The sequence below is a fragment of the Moschus berezovskii genome, chromosome 18 (genome assembly GCF_049115385.1).
Source record: "Moschus berezovskii isolate FMDL1 chromosome 18, NW_MosBer_1.0, whole genome shotgun sequence".
In the NCBI taxonomy this organism is placed as follows: domain Eukaryota; kingdom Metazoa; phylum Chordata; class Mammalia; order Artiodactyla; family Moschidae; genus Moschus; species Moschus berezovskii.
In genome coordinates this window covers 63,410,878-63,433,060 of record NC_142477.1, presented here as the reverse complement: position 1 = coordinate 63,433,060, position 22,183 = coordinate 63,410,878, and the positions used below count along the sequence as shown (strand labels likewise).

Here is a 22,183-nt window from a genome sequence, read left to right as displayed (position 1 = left end):
AAAAATATTTGGGAAAAAATTTCCAGAAAGTTCCAAAAAGTAAAACGTGAATTTGCCACACTGGCACCTATTTGCACAGTGTTTATATTATATTAGGTATCATAAGTAATCTAAAGATGATCTAAAGTTCACAGGAGGATGTGTGTAGGTTATATGCAAATACTGTGTCATTTTATACAAGGGACTTGATCTTCAACAGGTTTTGGTGTCCTCCAGGGTCCTGAAATTGTCCCCTGATGATACTGAGGGCCAACTGTACACATCTAAATCAAACCTTAGCTTGCTTCACAAAGGTAATTTCTCATGGCCTACCAGTACCCATAAGAATTTTTTTCAGAAGACTACACCTCAGTTCAGTTCAGTCACTCAGTCATGTCTGACTCTACGACCCCATGGACTGCAGCACACCAGGCCTCCCTGTCCATTACCAACCCAAACCCATGTCCATTGAGTCGGTGATACCATCCAACCATTTCATCATCTGTCATCCCCTTCTCCTCCCACCTTCAGTCTTTTCCCGCATCAGGGTCTTTTCCAGTGAGTCAGTTCTCCGCATCAGGTGGCCAAAGTATTGGAGTTTCAGCTTCAACATCATTCCTTCCAATGAACACTCAGGACTGATCTCCTTTAGGATGGACTGGTTGGATCTTTTTGCAGTCCAGGGGACTCTCAAAAGAAACCAAAGATTCCACATTCCAAAAATCAGTAGCATCTTACCACAGCTGAATATGCCCAAGGATAGGGAGGAGTCAAAAAGAATAAACCTACACACAATAAAAGAAGCTGCCAAGAAAAGCAAACTCTGGATTTAGCTCTTAAAGACCTTAGGGCAAAAGATAGAAGTTCTTCTATTTAAAAACTTAAGGAATTTTCATATCTGTTAAGACTTTGCTTAAGATTTAGTACATGTGTATGTTGTTTACTGAAATACACATTTAGTTGGAGAAAGATTTTCCTCAAATTTTTCTCTATCTTTAGACTATCGTTATTCATTAGTATTTGTTTTATTTACAGTGCACTCCCAAATGTGGTCCAGGATTCAAGCATCGGATTGTTCTGTGCAAGAGCAGTGACCTTTCTAAAACATTCCCAGCAACACAGTGTTCCGAGGAGAGCAAACCACCTGTCCGCATCCGCTGCAGTTTGGGCCGTTGCCCTCCTCCTCGCTGGGTGACAGGAGACTGGGGCCAGGTAAGGCAGTTGGACTATGGGCCCCTGCTGAAGCAGCACCTTGAGACACTTGAGGTTCCTGATTGGGGCATTATAGGGGCTCACGACATGAGTAACAACACACAGACTTAGGTATGGTTGTGAATGTGAAACAGTGCACAGGCGGCAGCAGTCAGATGTAGACACACTGAGCCATGTTTCTTCCATACATACACACTTCCCACATTCACCTACTTCTTGGATTCTAACATTTTAACTTAAAGAGAAATAATCTATATGACCAGAGATTTGACCAAGCTACCAGAACTTTGGCTTATATTGCCGACTCTCTCAACTATTTCAAGAACAAATCAGTTAACACCATTTTAAAATGAATCCTCTTAACCTCACAGAAAACATGTAAGGATCTTAATTAGGCTTTATCTTTTTTTTTTTGTTTTAATGTCTGTGCTGGGTCTTCATTGCTGTGAGCAGCCTTTCTTTAGTTGGGGTGAACAGGTGCTACTCTTCATTTTGGTGCAAGGGCTTCTCACTGCTGTGGCTTCTCTTGTTGCAGAGCATAGGCTCCAGGCATGAAGGCTTCGGTAGCTGTAGCACTCGGGCTCAGTAATTGTGGCACACGAGCTTTGTTGCTCCACAGCATGTGGGATCTTCCTGGACCAGGAATCGAACCCATGTCCTCTGTACTGGCAGGCAGAGTCCTATCCACTGTACTACCAGGGAAGTCCCTGTATTTTTATATTGGTTGGATTCATTTATATTTTATCTTCCAATTCCTATTTTTTTCTGTCTCAGTTTTAAATTATGTTATCATGCTGAAGGTCCTCTTAAATCCTTTGAAAGCAAATTGATATATTTGGATAGAAGGCAAATTAAGTATTGTTCTTTTGAAAGTTGAAAAGGAAACCTATTTTGGTTATATTAAAAAATAATGCTCCAGAAAGTAAATTTCTAGTGAATCAATGCCCTTTTCCTGTGGTTTTACAATTAACCTTGTAGCTAGTTATTTTCTAATATCTGAGAGCCCAAGTAAATCATAGTGGCATATAACTACACCAGCATGATTTTGTCTGTGCTCTGGGCCTGCCATTACTTAGAAGGAATGGCATTTCATAGAATTACCAAAACTGTGGCCAAAATGCATTATCTCTAGAGTGTAGCTGTATCTATAGACCTCTTTGGGGAGTGGGCAAAGATTTTCAGTCTCCATTAAGACAAATAAATATTCTTGGTCTGTGCTCAGCCCTGTGGGGAAATAAAAGAAGTATGACCATAAAATAATTAACATTTGCATTTGTCAACAAGTAATTAATAATGTTCTTTCATATAATGATATTTAGTTTAATTTACAAAGTGCTCAAGTGGAATATACATCATAAACTTAAGTAAGAATGCAGTTAAGTGTTTATCTGTAGACATGTGATAGTTTCACAATTTATAATTGATATTCTGCTTTTAAAGAATCAGTGCAGACATACTCATGATTTTATTTAAATCAGGTAGGAATTTCCTTTCTTATATATTCTTTGTTGCAATGTACTGTTTTATAAAGGTCATGTAGAAGTTTTTTCATGTTAATAATTTCACCAAATTTCCCTGTTTGAGATTATTCTTTTAAATGTTGTCAAGTCCTTTTCTTTTCCTCTGTACTTTCAATTCAGTTTCCTAAAATTGAAATTAACCAGTGAAAATACCTTTCAGAGATGCTTTATTACATCTTTATGGTGCATTTATTCATCATTCTGTATTTAGAAAGTTAAAAATAAAAGTATCTGTGAATATCCTGGCAAGTCTATAAGTGCCTTTAGAGTTTTTGCAAATTAATCCAACAGGGCCTCGGTCTATTTACCTTGTAAATATCACCATCACCTATCTTTGCACAAGTAGCTCCTCATCTCCTTGATTCCAAATCTCACAGGCTTTCCAGTATTCTGAGTAGCAGGCCCCGAAAATAGACCACAGCTTTACTCTTCAGCCAGGATAGCTGATCAGGCCCAGAGAGCACTTCAGTCCTAAAGTAGTTGAATCCCGACTAGATGAAAAAGAAAAGGGAGACATGCTAACTGGCTAGCTACAGACCTCTTCTCAGATTTGTCTCAGATTTGTATGCCTTACAAAACTCAAGGTACTTATTTAATGTCTTTTTTTTTTCAAACTGATCTCATCACAGGGCCCACAATGGTCACTGTTGTTAGACTGAACTAATATTTTAATCAGATTCAGAGCACTCCAGTAGACCACTGAGTTGTCTTCCCACAAGTCTTTAATAAATAGGGAGCAATAGTGATGTCCCAGCCCTAGAATCTCTGACTATTTTACTTCATCACAGGTATTTACTCATTATACTCTTATTTAACTTCACTGGCACTGCTTGGCACTGTTGGAATCACAGCCCAAGAAATCTCCATCTGTTGTCTTCTGGAAACTATATTACTTCTATATTCTAGGGTAATGACACGATCCTTGAGTTTCCAAACCAATGCTGTAATAGAATGATTTAATCATATACCTCTCCAAGATTAACTACATATGGGCTTTAAAAGCTAATATATATAGTATTTGAAATGACATAGTATCTATTTTATCTCCTGAAAATTGTTGAGAACAGTATTTTGTCTCTCCTTGTCTTTTGGTTTAGTGTTCTGCTCAGTGTGGCCTTGGACAGCAAATGCGGACTGTGCAATGTCTTTCCTATACTGGACAGGCATCAAGTGACTGTCCAGAAATTAATCGACCTCCATCAATGCAGCAGTGTGAAAGCAAATGTGACAGTACCCCCATTTCCAGTACTGAAGGTAAGTTCCCCAGTACCTCCAGTACAGATGGTAAGGGAACTGTAATCTCTAGTGATTCAACTGTATTGATTTAGAGGGTTCAAAGAGCCCCATAAAACCACTGTTGTAGTGTGTTTGCATAGAGCATTTGTGAAAGCTACACATGTACTGGATTGTATAATCAGGAAACCTAAGTTGTTGGGGTTTTTTCCCAGACTCTTCCACTAACTGTATGACCTTATTAAGTCACTTAACATTTCTGGAGCTAAGTTTACTTACAATGAAAGACTGGAATGGAGATAATCTCTAAGGTTCTGTCCAACCTAGCATTTTATGTTTGACTTGTGCTAGAGAGAGAGATGATTTCTAATGAACCAAGCTTGAAAGTAAAAACTTCTGTTTCTTTTTGGCTATAACAATGGATTTCTGCTATTGGAAAGGTTAAAATCCATGCTTGTTATACATATAATGAAAGCATATGTTTGGAACTCCTTAGGTTTCAAATACTAATTTTCTCATTGAAGAAAAATAGAAGAATGTTATTGTATAGCTGTTTATATAGGAGGACAATGTCTTCAGACTCTGAAAATTTTCTGTTACATATGGGGAAGTTTCTATATTAACAGCAGCTGCTGCTGCTAAGTCGCTTCAGTCGTGTCCGACTCTGTGCGACCCCATAGATGGCAGCCCACCAGGCTCCCCCGTCCCTGGGATTCTCCAGGCAAGAACACTGGAGTGGGTTGCCATTTCCTTCTCCAATGCATGAAAGTGAAAAGTGAAAGTGAAGTCGCTCAGGCATGTCCAACTCTTCGAGACCCCATGGACTGCAGCCTACGAGGCTCCTCCATCCATGGGATTTTCCAGGCAAGAGTACTGGAGTGGGTTGCCATTGCCTTCTCCATTAACAGCAGATACCCATCCAAATTCTGAATTTTCTTATATCATATTTAAATGAATGTACTTTGTTTATTCAATCAAACATCCATTTGAAATCTCCTGAATGCTACTATGTGAAAGGCACTATCGCAGAAACTGAAGAGTACAGAGACAACTGTGTCATCGTCAGGAAGTTCAGACTGCTTTCTCATATATAAACATCTGAAGCCATGAATTTTAATTATTTAAGAAACCCAGCTATAGGACTCTACTTAAAAAAACAAAAAGATAAAGTACTATGCTGACTATAATTTGTTAGTACTTATCAAATGAAAATGATATGGTAATTAATCTATTAAAAAGAGATTGTACCTTTTGATAAAATCTATCTAGTTTTAGGGACATTTTTTAATCTTATTTTTCAATATTTCCATAAGGATTTTCATTTTAGGAAGGGCAAGCATCTTGCATGACAAGATGCATAAAACTTGCATCTTTGCAAGTGGCCCGTTTCTTATATATGAACATCATGAAAAGTGAAAGTGTTAGTCGGTCAATCGTGTCTGACTCTTTGTGACCTCATGGACTGTAGCCCTCCAGGCTCCTCTGTCCATGGAATTATCTAGGCAAGGGTACCGGAGTGGGGTGCCATTTCCTTCTCCAGGGGATCTTCCGAACCCAGGGATCAAACCCGGGTCTTCTGCATTGCAGGCAGATTCTTTACCTTCTGAGCCACTAGGAACTTCCCTAGTGGCTCAATACAGTATACTTACTATATAGTTTACAGTTTTGAAGAAGTGTAGCTTTACATTAATTAAAAATCACAATTTTAATTTGCAGAATCTCTGGCTATAATGCCATCTCCTTTTTTCCCTTTGGTAAGGGATATTCTATAAATTTAGCTTTCCTTCTCTTGAGAAGGGCTCAAAAATCTATGACAAACAGAAGTACTTTTCATAGCAAAACTATTTTCCTTAAATAATCTGAAATTTAAAGATTTCTTTAAGCCTTGCAGCAAACAAGTCTTCCTCTGTTTTAAATTATTGGCAATCAATCAGTTCATGTGGGTTTGGGAGTCTGTTTTTCAGAGTTGAAAGATAAAATATTAAGGTGGAAGAGAGGATATAACTATCATAGTAAAGTATGTTGGGTATTATGTTAGGCCCTTTATATTTATTATCCATTATATATATCTCATGTACATAAATATCTATATGTATTATATAATCATGATAACAACCTTTTGAGAGTTGGTATTACTGATGAGGAAACTAAGGCACAGAGAAATTTACCCACATTACAAGAGTAGGATATAGAAGAACCAGGATTTGAACAAAGATTTGGAAGAGCCCTAGGGCATATTATTTTCAACTACATTTATATGCTGTTTGTAATTTACTCTTAAAATCAAGAATTTTAACATGAAAACAGAGCTTCTGATTATGAACTACAGAGACTTCTGGCATGACTCTCAAAGGATTAAGGCTTAATAATTATTGATATGCCCACAATAATGTATATTGAAGTTATAACTTTATTATAGGCTATTTTAGTAATTTCTCCAAACAGTTCTCTACAGTGTATAATTATCTACATGAACTTTGCAGCTGAAGATGTAAGGCTGTTTTTGTAGTGAGCAGAATATCTTTTGCAACTGTACTTATTTCTGCCTTAAAAAAATTCTCTTAAAATGGATAGGTTTAATCTGATATTTCTTGGATTATTTGGAAAAATACTTCATAGTTATTTCTGCCTGGCCAAATCACCTTTTGATCACCATAATGTGAAGTATGCAGTTAGGACAATATTTTTAGCCTTCTCAGTAAAGGAGGAAACTTTTAGGAAATTATTAATCCTGCAAAGTATGACTAATCTTAGAATTGTTATTCCCTAAAGCTGTTGACTCATTTAAGACAGGATAAAATTAGAATTAAAGTAGAAATAATGTATCTGTTGTAACTTGTTTTGTGTTTTCCTTAGCTTCCCAATAGCATATATATTGCGTATATTAAAATGTCTGAAACTATCTGTTCATTCCATCAGAAGCACTTAATGAATGCTTGCTGTGGCCAGCCTCTGCCATTTATTATGGAAATTCAAATATACTTGTAAGTTCATAGTCTTACAGGGAAGATACTTCTTTTTAAAAAAAAAAAAGCAAGATGGAATGTGTTATGTGGAGCCATTTACACAAATGCTAAGGGTGCTCACATAAGTGACTGATGACTTTAATTTTTGGATCAAGGCAAGCTTCATAGACTAAGTGGTCTGTGAGCCAGTTGTAATCTGTAGTTGGAAAAATACAGATGAAACAGTTGATTTAAGTCATAACTTGTCATCCACAGAGATATGAAATGGGCAGATAATATGGATTTCAAAAGAGAAAAGGCTCTTACATGAAAGTAATGTGAGAGTGATTCTCACACAGTTTCTGGAAATCAGGTCAAGGAGAGAGGAAATAACTCTTACAAAGGGGAAACTGGGAGGAAGGTCCAGTTGTGGGGGAAGGTGACCTGGTTAACGCAGGAGGTAAAAGAGGTAAAAGGGAGAGGACTGCTTTTTTCTAACAGAGTCAGGTTCCCTTGCTTCTTGGAAAAGGGGCTACTGAGAAGCTAGTTCATCTCTACTCCAAGCAAGACAGAATAGGACTGAGGAAGATCTCTTGGGAACTAAAAGACCATCTTTCAGTGGGATCTCTATGGGTAACATGAACCACTGATAGAATCCTGATTATTATTTCAACTACTGAAGTTTAAGAGATGGTTCCCCTCCTGATATTCTTATTTTAAAATAATAAAAACTTTCAAACATACAACAAAGTTGAAAGTTTATAATGAATATCCACCATCTAGATTCTGCCATTAACATTTTAATGAACTTGCCTTATCACATAGAAATCTATCTGTTCATATGTCAAGTGATGGTGTTTAAATAATGTGTTTTCTAGCCATCCAACCAATAAATTCATTTAATTTGCAAACATGCCTACCATGTGCCAGCCACTGAGACTACAAAAGATTCCTGTCCTCAAAGGAAGCACAGTTTAGTAGGGTTGACAACATGCAAACAAATAGTTTTTACCATATAGCCAGTGCTGTAATAGGGGTAGACAGAAGCTCCCATGAGTACACAGAGGAAGCGGGTATCAGCAGAAGCATCACTGGGCAGGGCACTGGAAGTGGAATAGTTGGCCGAGAAGATGTTGAGATGCTGGGCATTCCTGGCAGAATTCTGTAACTGAGTATGTGCAGTTACAGAACTGTGGAGTCAAACATAGTTCAGTATGGCTGCAGAGGGAGGCAGATGAGCAGGCAGTGGAGATGAGGCTACAAAGAAAGATACAGGACTTGGTTTGGGGGATTCCTGGATGCAGTGGAAGGAAGGTAAGACTATCTACCAGTTCTGAGAACAAGTGAAGGAAATTGGGGAGTGACATATTTAGGCTGGCAAGTGTATAAAGGGGCAGAGGGAAGATAGCCTTGTGTGGGAGAAGAGTTACAAAGTTGTGCTAAGAGTCCAGGCTAGAGATGATGAAGGCTTGAACTCAAGCAGATATGGTAAGGATCAAAAAGAGGGCAACGGTGACAATCTAGAAGGCTGCAATGGTGAGGGAGATGGGAGGGAGGTTCAGGAGGGATGGGACATGTGTGTACCTATGGCTGATTCTTGTTGACATATGACAGAAAACCACAAAATTCTGTAAAGCAATTATCCTTCAATTAAAAAAAGTTGCAAAAAAAGAGGGTAATGAATTGAAAAAAAGATAAAATAGAAAGGAGAAGAAAAAGACCCTGATGAACCATTGGACATAGGAATGAGAATGTGTTGCGGAAGTATTACATATGACTCTCAAGTGTCAGATATAGGGAACTGGATACTATTAATCATGGTAAGAAATTTAGGCATCTACATGAAAATTAAGCACATTAGTCCCCCAAAGCCATAATAAAATAATGGAATTTGAATAAAGTTTTAAAAAATAAACAATGGAGAGAGATTGAAGAAATGGAGGAAGGTTAAGGCAACAAAGGATAGTAAGAGAAAGAGAATCAGAAGTGGACCATCAAAAAATTAAAAGTAAATGGTGAGAGGGAGCTAGGAGGAAGAAGGAAGACACAATTTGCCACGTTTAACATCTGCTTTAGCTTTTTATTCCTAAAAACCTTCGGCTAAGAGTAAAGGCATTATAGGCCTGATTTTGACAGACTGCCACTGATGAGGGTAACACTACATTGCTACTAAGAGCAAGTTATAGACACACTGGGTATCACTGCATTTGAAATACTACTCAGAGTACTTTTTTAAAGTGCATCTGGCAGCTGAGACTAGCCTACTCAAACTCACCTGAAATTCTATCCCAAATGCCATTTTATTCATCTTTATGCAGTTTCAGATTCCCTTGTAGTTTATGTGGTGAGTCTTTTCAGCTTCTCAATTGCACAAAGCACTCTGTCATCTAGTATTTATTGCTGCCAGGTAATGATTCATGGTGTGGAAAGGTGAGCAGGAAAGGTGTGGTTAGTGTACATTGGTTTACCAGACCAGGCTGTCTAACGGTGCCTTTGGCGGGTCTCAGTCTCCCTTAAGTAAATGACTCTGAGCTGCCTAAGCAGCTCCAGCAATCTCCTGAGATCCATGGAACAAAACAGCTACTGAATTTGGGTTTTAAGGTGGCATCTGATATATTAAAATCAGTGAAAGGAATGAATGGTGAAGGTCATTTGGACTTTGAGTTCAAGCAGGTGAGGAAGACCAGACATTTTTGTTGCCATTTTAAAGAGCTCATAATCCACTATAACATTCAGGGTCGCATTCCTGCTGTCTAGTTTGGAGGGAACCCTGGATTTGTATTGGATCAAAGCACCTCAAGTTGACTGTGGGTGGCATCCAGAGAATAAGACTGGGTAAGAAGAAACCAAGAAATAAAGAGAGAAAGAAATGGCTTAGTCCATGGTAAGGTGGACTCAAAATGAAGTCCCACAGTTGATATTACCTTGCTTTACTAGTAGAAGTCAGTGGGCTGGTCCCACTGCAATGAATGCTATCAAATTCCCAAGCAAAACATGTTATTTCATCCTTTTCCAGTTTGAATATGTAAAATACTAAAGACTCAAGTATAGTTTCATCAGGAAAAGTATTCTGATTTCACATCCCATACCCCTAACTCCAGCACCATACATGTACATGCATAGACTTTGCCTCTGTCTTCTCACCAGGCTCTGCATCTCGGTGGGCTCTTTGACAAAAGTACAGCTAGTTTTACTTTTGTAATCCAAAGGATAGACCCTTAGATGAGAATCATAACTCTGCTTACTGTGTTCTCCCTCTGAATTTCATAAAGAATTCACAGGCACAGAGAACATGCCTCCTCCAGAGAAAAATCCTGAATGGTCCAACTTGGTCATGGAAGGATATGTCCTGTGTATCCCAACTCCTCCATTAATAGAATTTAAGCCTGATTTAGGCAGGCTTGGCAGTGTTTTATGAAATAAATATGGGAACACTGCATTTCAGGGGTTGTTCTTATACTCCTTGGATTAAGTCAGGCCATCAAAGTCACAATGAATCTCAATCCTTTTGCATCCTAAATTCATAAGCTTATGTTCAGTGGGACTAGTTCAAAATCATGTCTTTTAGGTCAGAGTTTTGAAAGATTAATGTAAAGTACCTGGGGAAAAACTATTGGCACATCAATGATAAGTAAATTCATGTGTTACCTATGAAACAGGGTGTCTAATTTTATTGTTCAACTCTACCAGAACCCAGATTACCAGTGAGACCCACTCCAGCATACCTGGCATGTTACTTAAGATTCTAATGGTGGGTCTAATTCATATCATAAGGCCTAGAAGCTGGCTTTCAGCCCTTGATATATCCCCAAGTCTCTCTGAGAAGAATTTAGAAATAGTCCATAAATTGTCCCTCCAGAAATCTCTCACCTTGGATAAAGTGAAACTTTATTTTTGAGCAGGGAGGTGAGAGGAGAAGTAAAAAAAGGAGAGACTAGTTAGGTTCACAAAATATGTCCCAGAAACCACACTATAAGGACCTCTCACCCTTCTAATAGCCTCAGAAGAAAAAAGATACAAGAGTGTCTTCTCATTCTCCTCCCCAGAGAGAGTTTAGCTGGTACATGAAGATAGTAGAAGAAAAATATCAGACTCTGTCATCTTAAAATCTTTGACCTGCTAGCTCAGATTGCACTGCTTTAAAAGCAGTAGATATAAGTGTATCTGCTTGAAGAAAACGTGATAGTAAAGGCCAGACTTTCAAAGTAGATCAACTACAAAGAGATTATATTACAAAAAGATTCTACCTAAAAAAAGGATTCCTTTCAGTAGCTTTCCTAGTATAATTGTTTATATGCAGATTATGTATTACTTGGAGATAGAGAAACCAATGTTTAGATTTTTTTTTTTATTTTAATTTTTTTATTTTTTAAATTTTAATTGGAAACTAATTACTTTACAATATTGTATTGGTTTTGCCATACATTGACATGAATCTGCCCCGGGTGTACATGTGTTCCCCATCTTGAACCCTCCTCCTACCTCCCTCCCCATTCCATTCCTCTGGGTCATCCCAGTGCACCAGCCCCGAGCATCTTGTATCATGCATCAAACCTGGACTGGCGATTCGTTTCACATATGATAATATACATGTTTCAGTGCCATTCTCCAAAATCATCCCACCCTCGCCCTGTCCCACCGAGTGCAAAAGACTGTTCTATACATCTGTGTCTCTTTTGCTGTCTCATATACAGGGTTATCATTACCATCTTTCTAAATTCCATATATATGTGTTAGTATACTATATTGGTGTTTTTCTTTCTGGCTTACTTCACTCTGTAAAATAGGCTCCAGTTTCATCCACCTCATTAGAACTGATTCAAATGTATTCTTTTTAATTGCTGAATAATACTCCATTGTGTATATGTATTAGCTAGAAATCAATGCCAACTGAGGATCATTCAGAAATCCAGTCAAAACATATCTGTCATTGTTTATTTAAAAATATTTACCCCTTTTCTTGAATGGCAGAGCAGACCTCCTAATAAGATGTCCCCAAAGTTTGACTTATCAGGGTTGCTGCTGCTAAGTCACTTCAGTCGTGTCCGACTCTGTGCAACCCCACAGACAGCAGCTGACCAGGCTCCGCCGTCCCTGGGATTATCAGGGTTATTAGCCAAGAATAAGTATTGACAGGCAGAAACTCTTTTGCATTAAGATGAGAAGAATGCTGCCAAAATAGAGTGGTTTTGGAATCAGACAAACCTGAGTTCTGGTCCCACTTCTTAAACAACCAGCTGTGTGACACAGAATGAGTTTCATATGTAGCCTTTTTGAGCCTCAGATTTTCCATCTGTGTAAAGCTGACATTTTATTTACTTAAAACGATTGTTGTTATTTAGTCGCTAAGTCATGTCTGACCTTTTTGCAACCCCACAGACTGTAGTCTGCCAAGCTCCTCTGTACGTGGGATTTGCCAGGCAAGAATACTGGAGTGGATTACCATTTCTTTCTCCAAGGGATCTTCCCAACCCAGGGATCGAACCCACATCTCCTGCATTGGCAGGTGGATTCTTTACCACTGACCCATCAGGGATACCCACTTAAAATGATTAAATATATATAAATATGTAAAACTTCCTAAGTCAATACCTGGCGTAAAGGAAGCACTTGATACATTATTTTTAATGTTATCATTACTAGATTAATCGCTCATGGACTTAAAAGACAAAGAATGAAAGACTGGTCATTGGTTGATCTTCTTTGATGAGCAGGTTTTCACCTCTCTGAAGACCAGTTATTCTAGTGTAGGTAGTCCCTAGGCATCACTACAAAAAAGCTAGTGGAGGTGATAGGATTCCAGCTGAGCTGTCAAATGCTAAAAGATGATGCTGTGAAAGTGCTGCACTCAATATGCCAGCAAATTTGGAAAATTCAGTAATGGCCACAGGACTGGAAAAGGTCAGTTTTCATTCCAATCCCAAAACAAGGCAATGCCAAAGAATATTCAAACTACCACACAATTACACTCATCTCACGTACTAGCAAAGTAATGCTCACAATTCTCCAAGCAAGGCTTCAACAGTATGTGAACTGAGAACTTCCAGATGTTCAAGTTGAATTTAGAAAAGGCAGAGGAACCAGAAATTACATTGCCAACATCTGTTGGATCACAGAAAAAGCAAGAAAATTCCAGAAAAAATATCTACTTCTGCTTTATTGACTACACCAAAGCCTTTGACTGTGTGGATCACAATAAACTGTGAAAAATTCTTCAAGAGGTGGGAATACCAGACCACCTTACCTCCCTCCTTAGAAATCTGTATGCAGGTCAAGAAGCAACAGTTAGAACCAGACATGGAACAACAGACTGGTTCCAAATTGAGAAAGGAGTATGTCAAGGCTGTATATTGTCACCCTGCTTATTTAACTTATATGCAGAGGACATCATGCAAAATGCCAGGCTGGATGAAGCACAAGCTGGAATCAAGATTTCTGAGAGAAATATCAATAACCTCAGATATGCAGATGACACCACCCTTATGGCAGAAAGTGAAGAGGAACTAAAGAGCCTCTTGATGAAAGTGAAAGAGGAGAGTGAAAAAGCTGGCTTAAAACTCAACATTCAAAAAACGAAGATCGTGACATCTTATCCCATCACTTCATGGGAAATAGATGGGGAAACAGTGCAAACAGTGACAGACTTTATTTTCTTGGGCTCCAAAATCACTGCAGATGGTGACTGCACCCATGAAATTAAAAGATGCTTGCTCCTGAAAGAAAAGCTACAACAAGCCTAGACAGAATATTAAAAAGTGTAGACATTACTTTGCTGACAAAGGTCCATCTAGTCAAAGCCATGGTTTTTCCAGTAGTCATTTATGGATGTGAGAGCTGGACCATAAAGAAAGCTGAGTGCCAAAGAATTTATGCTTTTGAACTGTCGTGTTGGAGAAGCCTCTTGAGAGTTGCTTGTTGGACTGCAAGGAGCTCCAACCAGTCAATCTTAAAGGAAATCAGTCCTAAATATTCATTGGAAGGACTGATGCTGAAGCTGAAGCTCCAGTACTTTGACCACCTTATGTGAAGAACTGACTCATTGGAAAAGACCCTGATGCTGGGAAAGTCTGAAGGCAGGAGGAGAAGCGGATGATAGAGGATGAGATGGTTGGATGGCATCACCGACTCTATGGACATGAGTTTGAGTAAATTCTGGGAGTTGGTGATAGACAGGGGAGCATGGTATACTGCAGTCCATGGGGTCACAAAGAGTTGGACATGACTGAGTGACTGAACTGAACTGAAGCAATCCCTAGAAGGTAAAGCCATAACATAGAAATGGAATCTTCCTCAGGGCCCCTTCTTCATGGGAGCCCCCTGCACTCCATCAATACTGAGTGTCCTTCCATAGCCCAAGAATCACTATTTAATGACTCATCAAGGCCCATTATCTGCTTGGCAGTCTTCAACCCTGGTACTTAGCCCAGATCTCTTCTCACCTCATCATAATTTACCTGCTCTCTCTTAAAATCTTATTGTTAATTTACTTATGTATGCCAGTGAAGAGCCTATATATTTTTGACAGGGATCCCAGAGAAATAATACAGGATGGTTGTTCTCAAATGTGTTATTGGTAGCAGCAACGAGAGCTGATAAACTGAGTGATCACTCTTGTGCCAAGTCACACATGTGCTGTAGATTTTACCTCATACAAGCTTCACAACATCCTATGAGCTTCATTTCACAGATGAAGAAACTGAGGTTTAGAGAGATGAAGTCACTTGGCCAAGGACAAACAAATACTGGGAAGAGGCAGTGCCGAAATTCACCCCTGGATCTGCCACTCTCACCAGTGATACTGTCAGATCCTGGAACGTCCCTGCCTCCCTAAGCTTGATCCTGCTCCTAGGACCCATATGAATTCCTACTTTTGCTCAAGTTACTTGGAATCAAGTTATTGAGAACTAACTTAGAAGAGGTGTTGGGAAGTTCAGAGGGAGACACCCTGGCAGTGGGCCTCCAGGCTGCCCCTAGACTAGACACTGCTCTGGCCGAAGGGCTGTGCTGGGACCTCTGGGTGTGAAGGAGGCTTCTCATTTCTAGTCCCTACCTAAGGAGCTGAATCCTGAATATTTTATTTGTAATGGCCTGAATGGGTGGCTGGAGGGGTGGTTGGAGGAAGAAGTAATTTATGAATATTTTGTTTTATTCACTATCTACTATTGAATCAAATTTCTAAAAGTCTAAATTTAAAAGAAAAATCTGTAAATTTTCTTGTATTTTGCTCATCTCAGAATTTTCCTGGTTCAGAAACTCTTCAACAATGGAGTAATGAACCTCCCAGTAAAGTTACACCTCAGGATATTCTTCTTTGTCTTCAAACTGACTGTAGGACAGCATTTTCTAAGTAGTAATCTAAGTATTGCATCCTTGTTGAGAAATTCAGAGCACAACGTACTTGTCATCAGGTGGTAAAAAGTAATGATAACTAATAGTAGTAATAGTAATTCAGTATTTTACACCTCATGCAAAGAGTTGACTCACTGGAAAAGACTCTGATGCTGGGAGGGATTCGGGGCAGGAGGAGAAGGGGACGATAGAGAATGAGATGGCTGGATGGCATCACCGACTCAATGGACATGAGTTTGAGTGAACTCCGGGAGTTGGTGATGGACAGGAAGGCCTGGCGTGCTGTGATTCATGGGGTCACGGAGAGTCAGACACGACTGAGCGACTGAACTGAACTGATTTTACACTTACTGAGAGCCAATAACCATTCTATGCACTGTGCTAGGCAGAATCACTGGATACACATGCTACATGTGGGAATGGGAACAGTCATCTTTCCTATTCACAAGTGAGCATGCTTAACGTCTTAGGCACAGAGAGGTTAGGAAATTTGTTCAGAGTCATAAAGTTTGTAAATAGAAAGCTGGTCTTAAATCCAAGTAGGCTGACTACTAATTTTATTTCCTTGTACTGTTAAAAGAGCCAGTCCTCCTCTATCCATTTATCAACTAAATCATTTTTGTATTTTGGCAAAGAAGATGAAAGCCAAAGTTTATTTGGAACTTAAAGCAGTTCCACCAAACCCTGTTATAGTGTGTGAGAGTGATGGTCTCCACTGGAGGGCTACCCCATTAGAATGGTGTTTTCAAATTAAAGATGAGTGATATTGTATCAGCTTTCTTCATCCTTTCAGTTCAGTTCAGTCGCTCTTTGCGACTCTTCGCAACCCCATGGACTGCAGCACGCCAGGCCTCCCTGTCCATCCCCAACTCTTGGAGTTTACTTAAACTCATGTCCGTTGAGTCAGTGATGCCATCCAATCATCTCATCTTCTGTCATCCCCTTCTCCTACCACCTTCAGTCTTTCAGGTCAAAAGCATCAGTTCTTCGGCACTCAGCTTTCTTTGTAGTCCAACTCTCACATCCGTACATGACTACTGGAAAAACCATAGCCTTGACTAGACAGACTTTTGTTGGGAAAGTAATGTCTCTGGTTTTTAATATGCTGTCTAGGTTGCCTCATCCTTTATGCTTAGCTTTTCTCATGATTTTAATAACTTCACTATCTGTATAGTATATTCCTCTAGGTAACACTCATACAACCTTTTTTGTACAACACAAAACAAAATACTCTTTTTTATGAAAAATATACAACACAAAAATATCCTTAGTCTAAACTTTTTGGGTTACTTTTCACTGATCATGACAGAGAAGAAAAAAAAATAACAAGTGACCTGCAAATTAAAATATATGGAGATACTTTCGCCTCATATTCATACTTGATTCACCAAATATCTGATTTTTTTAGTGCAAAGTTTAAAGAAATTTTTAATGTCTCTCCTACCTTTTTTCAGCCAAAACTTAAATTTATTGAGAATCTTAGTATAGAAAGTTTCTATTCAAATTTCTAACAATTATTCTCTTTGAAAATCAGAACTCAAGGGAGTTCTATGGTGGCAGAGCTTATGCTTTCAGAAGATTAAAGGTTACATTTTAAAAAGTTAAATCTTTCGCTGAAAAAGCCTTGAAAGTGAGATCAATAAAATTGTTACCTTACTTTTTAATAATAATGACTAGAAATTTTTCCATTTCTTTGCATTTAATTTTCCATGTTTATCATATGGCTTATGTATCACGCATATGATCTCTTTAACTATAGTGGATTTATGAAGCCAAAGGAAAAAACAGGCAAATAAAGAAACAACAACTCTGTTCTGTTACACTGAACATTTCCCAGTGTTCTGCCTGATTCTAATTACCTTAAACAATTTACCCAGGATGCTTCAGTATAACCACCTGGAAAAATGAGGGTAGAACTTTGATTCTGGGAGGCATATGGAAATTTAATTACTAGATTTACAAAGTATTTTAAAACCCCCAGATAAAATTGACCAGAGGACTAGAGAAGAATAATCCTTAGTAGCAGTAGTGGGGTTATATGGAATGGTGGGGGTTTCTGAGACTCAAAAGCCTGTGTCTATTTTTCTACACAGGCCCCTCAGCCCCATCTTCTACAACCAGCTTCAAGGGGAAGTGGATAAAGAATCATTTATTCACCTTCTGGCTGCAAGAACTGCAGATTTCAACTGTGGCAGTTCTAGCATTGAGGAGAAAGCACACAGAGGAAAAAAGAAGGCCATGTCTCACTTCCAAATTAAAAAAAGACATTTCTACATGTTTCCATAGCCCACAGACTGCTGCCATTTGAGGCCAACCCCCTCCAAGTTTTCCTCTTTGTCTAGTGTAGTTGCTGAATCTAGGCCACTGTCAGCAGTCCTTTTCATTCACCCAGGCCCATCCCCACACCCCACAGATGCAGAGATTCTCTGGAGACATGTGTACTCTGGTATCAAACAATGCAACTCATGTTTGATTTTGGATAACCTTGCACTGCTGAATAAAATAACCCTTGAGAAAGAAGCAATAAAAGCGCTGTGAGAAAAATGACTCATGTTTCCAAGCTGTCTAAAGTGATCACTTATCCCAACAAATGGTAATTCTTTCAAGACACAGTGGGCATGCACCATACTTATAAAAGTCTGGGAGAAAAACCTTGCAAATCATTTTTTTTTAATCTGTGTTAAAATGTATCAAAAGAATATTTCTGGTAGGGTGTACCAGACAGGGTATGCTTGAAAACAAAAACCACATGGATGTGAAAGCCAAGGTACATTGGCCCAGGGAGCCAGCGGGGTGGGGTGGGGGTGGGGTCTGTAGAACATCCAAGCTTATTGTTTATGTAGTTGTTTATGTGCCTCTAATTGTTTTCCCTTTTCTTCCCCCACTGGTTAGAGTGCAAAGATGTGAACAAAGTGGCTTATTGCCCACTGGTGCTGAAGTTCAAGTTCTGTAGTCGAGCATACTTCAGACAGATGTGTTGTAAGACCTGCCAAGGACACTGACCCACGGAAAGCCAGAGAGAGCGCCCTGTCATTTCACCGTGGAAATGTATCCATCACAGAGAGCCACCCAGAGGAAGAGGATTGATGTCCTTGCGAATGCATTACCCTGTGGAAAACGTAACCACTGGTCAGCCCTAGCTGACAGGATTTCAATATTATTTTAACTTCTGTGAAGTGGGATTTATTGATCCAAAGTGCTGGACACAGTAGTAGGAGGGAATGCCAGATTGGAGAGATCCAAACAACACAGGGAGACTTGCTTACTGTGGAACCTTAGTGTTCTTTCGAGTAAATCCAATAGCCTGTTTACCTCCTTGGACCATTAAGATAATTTTTATTATGGACTTAGCAATGACACTGAATCCATTTGTGTTTAAAACTGTTTAAAATGTAGCTGTTTTGACTTGGTCAACTATGGAAGTAAAGAAGATTCAGAAATCTTAAGTCATAGCTTAAAAATATTTACTATACTTTATCTCACTACAACAGCACCACAATTTAAATTCTAAAATGGGCTTTGAACTGTAATTTAAGGAGCAATTATAAATCAGTAGTAATGAAAGTTTGTATTATTTTTCTTCATTCCACTTAATTTACTTAGGAATAATCCCCCTGTTCTGAACACTGCTGTGAGCCATATATAAACTATATTAAACTGAACAACAATGAAGGACTTAGTTTAAAGCAGTGCATCAGTTACTGCAGCTGTGCAAGTCTATAAATTCACTGCTAAAAGACTGTGGCCAACTTGCCATTGTGCAAGTGAAGCTGAGATTTCCATTAAAACTTTAAGAGAAAAGCATTTCAATTTCATGCAGAAGCAGACCTGGGGTATGGTAGAGACTGAAGTACCAGGCCTTTTGCTGCCAGCACACAGGCTGCCTCAGTTCTTATTTGAGTCACCCCAACTCACTCATGTTTACATCCTCTCCAGCCACAGACCGGCTTCTGCCCTGTTGGATCATTGCATATGCATGCTGAGTTTGCTGAGATGATACCATGCAAGAGACAGGCTGGCTCGGTGACAACCAGGCAGACCCTTTTGCTGACAATTACGATGGGTTCCAGATGTCCCTTCTTTGATATGGCAGAAGGGCATTTATTTATATGAGAGCAAGTGTGTGTGTGTGTGTGTGTGTGTGTGTGTGCAGGCGCTTTTGAGTGTGTGGGTAGATGAGTGTGCTTGCACATAGATGTGCTATTTCTGTGAGTTCTAAGGTAGGCAAGGAACAATAACCAAAGAAGAAAGACTCATGAAGACTAGAGATCATAAAGCATCATTTAAATAGTCACCTAACCAAGGATTTTGTATTTTTTATGGATACTCTGAATGGCAATTAAATGTGAAACCCAATTTCTTGGGTAGCTCAAATTCTAGAATCAAATCCACCTAAATTGAATTGACTAGCTCACATTTTCCCTGTCCACAAGTTTCACATCACACTCATCAAAAAGATTTGACAGTGAGATTTTTTAAGAATAGAAACAAAAAGAGGGTACTTGTTTATATGAATATGTTGTACTTGAACACTTGCAGCAGGATCTTGACGAATGTGTTTTGTGTCCAAAACACGAGTGCACCATGCGACACCAACACCTCAAACTCAAACCAAATGGCTACTTTGCAAGATACTACTTGCAGTTAAAGAGTGTGTTTGACTTAAATCATCACTGTGCTCTGAAACGACCTGTCAGGTGTATCACATACACCATGACCTCAGAGTGGTTGATTAGGTTTTTCAGAAAGGAAGAGAAACTCATATTCTTCAAAAACCAAACTAGATGTCAGGTTTGCTGTGCACAGTCAGCCTGGACGTTTGTTGCTCTGCGTGCTCAGTCACGGTCATCTGTGTCTCCTCGCCTCTTTCTCCCTAAACACCACAGCTCACATCCCTGAGTTTCCAGAGAGAGCTACTGACAGTGGACGAGAGTGGCCAGTGCGTCTATCTCTGCTGCCTTGGAAGACAGCCCAAGTGCCACCTCAGCCATTCAGTGAAGGGCAGGCAGCCCACAAGCACTGACTTCCTTTGGTCCCTTGCAAAGAGCAGTTAACTCGGAGCTAATGTGCCTGGTGAAATAAAATAAACCAACCAAGGATAGGTGGTTTCTGTGGCACCTTTTAGACATAAGTTCGCTGTCAGGATCTGCTTTTTTCCAACGTAAATACCAACTTATGTTTTTATTTCAAGAAGATTTCTTACATTACTGACTAGAGGCTCCTTTTCCCCTCACCCAGGAACTAACATTGTGAGGGCCGTAACCCTGGGCCCCGTGAAGCACCCCAACTGGTGCTAGAAAGGAGGGTAGCCGTGTCCCTCTGGGGGGTGTGCAGCGGCAAGGCCAGGGGTCAGAGAACACCTAAAAACAGCATCCGATCACTTTCTGGAAAGATCCAAGCACAGAATATATACATCAGGACTAAACTTTCTATTGGCCTCAAATTTATACCTGACTGAGAAAGTCATATTCCATATCACATAACAACATTGCTGCTGCTCTCTCATCCATCACGTGGCTGCATGATGCCCTATTCCTAAATATTAACAATAGGATTGTCTGTGGAGGCTGAGCCACCCTGGCAGGCCCTCCGAAAGAAGTGAGCTGTGTAGGCTACTCAGAGAAGCCTAAGGAAACTGGTACCCCATGACTGAGAGAAGTATCTGCCACTGCATAGAGACCCACCAAAAAAGGCAAGGTAAGCGTAGCCAACTGACTCCCTGAACAGTCCGTTTCATTAGGAATTTTATTATTTGAGTGAATGTCACATAGGTATCCTTAATAATACAGAATGAAATTACCTTTGTATTATTGTGATTAGTTGTTGCTTATTTTATATTCAGTATTAATGTGGTACACTGTTACTTTTTTTTTTTTGTAAATTATATTCTAATTTATTGCCATGTTTCCTAACACTTGTTCTACATTCAGTCTCCTGCTTGTAATGAAAATGAAAAAGTCATTGTAACACTTGATGGAGTGAAATTCCACACCAGGCACAGATTTTTTAACATAGATAATTTAGTAAAAATAAAAATTCAGCTTGTAAGAATGATTCAGATGAAAGTTGTCTGTTCCCTGAAAAGCTGCTGTTAAACTCACAGTAGGAGAACTCTTTCCCTTGCAATACCATACTGCAGTGAAAGTGAAATGGAAGTGACTCTTTGTAATCTTATGGACTGTAGCCTGCCAGGCTCCTCTGTCCATGGGATTCTCCAGGTGAGACTACTGGAGTGGGTAGCAGTTCCCTTCTCCAGGGGATCTTCCCAACCCAGGCATCAAACCCAGGTCTCCTGCACTGCAGACAGATTCTTTACTGTCTGTCACCAAGGAAGCCCCTACATCATCTAAATTTTCCGGGAAGTGTCTGGATTGAGATAACTTGTTGCATTCTTTTTTCTTTTTTTGGCCACACCACGAAGAATGCAGGGTCTTAGTTCCCTGACCAAGGATCAAACCCGCACCCCCAGCAGTGGAAGTGCAGAGTCTCAACTGCTGGACTGCCAGGGAAGTCCCACTTGTTGCCTTCTTATTACCCTCCTCAGAGATTACATCTGCTTGTATGTCAGTAACATCTAAATGTAAGGCCTCAGTTATTTCTGGTGGGGCTATATCCCCAGATGCCACCAGCCAGCTGTTCTAAGGCCAGAAGGGAAGTCAGATTGGCCACTGCCACGCAACTTCAGTCACGCGGCCCACAGCTCTTTGCCCTTTCCTTTTTGCCTTCCATGTAAGCTCTTTAGTATAGACACAAAGTATTTCATTGTAGAAAGGGTGCTGAACAAAGAATTCATGCTTGAAGGGTTTTTCTATTCATATTTGACTAGGAACAAAGAACATGATAAGCATACTTTGCCACCTTCAGATGTTTCCTCTTAGGCTGAGCCACTTTGCTGAACTGAGGGATCCTATCATATGGAAAGGCAACAGTTAACATGAAGCTTAG

The 22,183-nt window shown here is 39.5% G+C and overlaps 1 protein-coding gene across 1 annotated transcript in view; it reads left to right on the top strand.

Moving 5' to 3' along the window:
• The window catches only part of ADAMTS6 (ADAM metallopeptidase with thrombospondin type 1 motif 6), a 304,548-nt gene extending 283,317 nt beyond the window's left edge, over positions 1-21,231 (top strand). Inside the window, exons 23-25 of the mRNA XM_055421989.2 lie at positions 1,015-1,191; positions 3,809-3,965; positions 18,131-21,231. Coding sequence (XP_055277964.2) covers positions 1,015-1,191; positions 3,809-3,965; positions 18,131-18,240 — 444 coding nt within the window. The 3' untranslated portion in view covers positions 18,241-21,231. The remainder of the gene's footprint in view (positions 1-1,014; positions 1,192-3,808; positions 3,966-18,130) is intronic.
• The last annotated feature ends 952 nt before the right edge of the window (positions 21,232-22,183 follow it).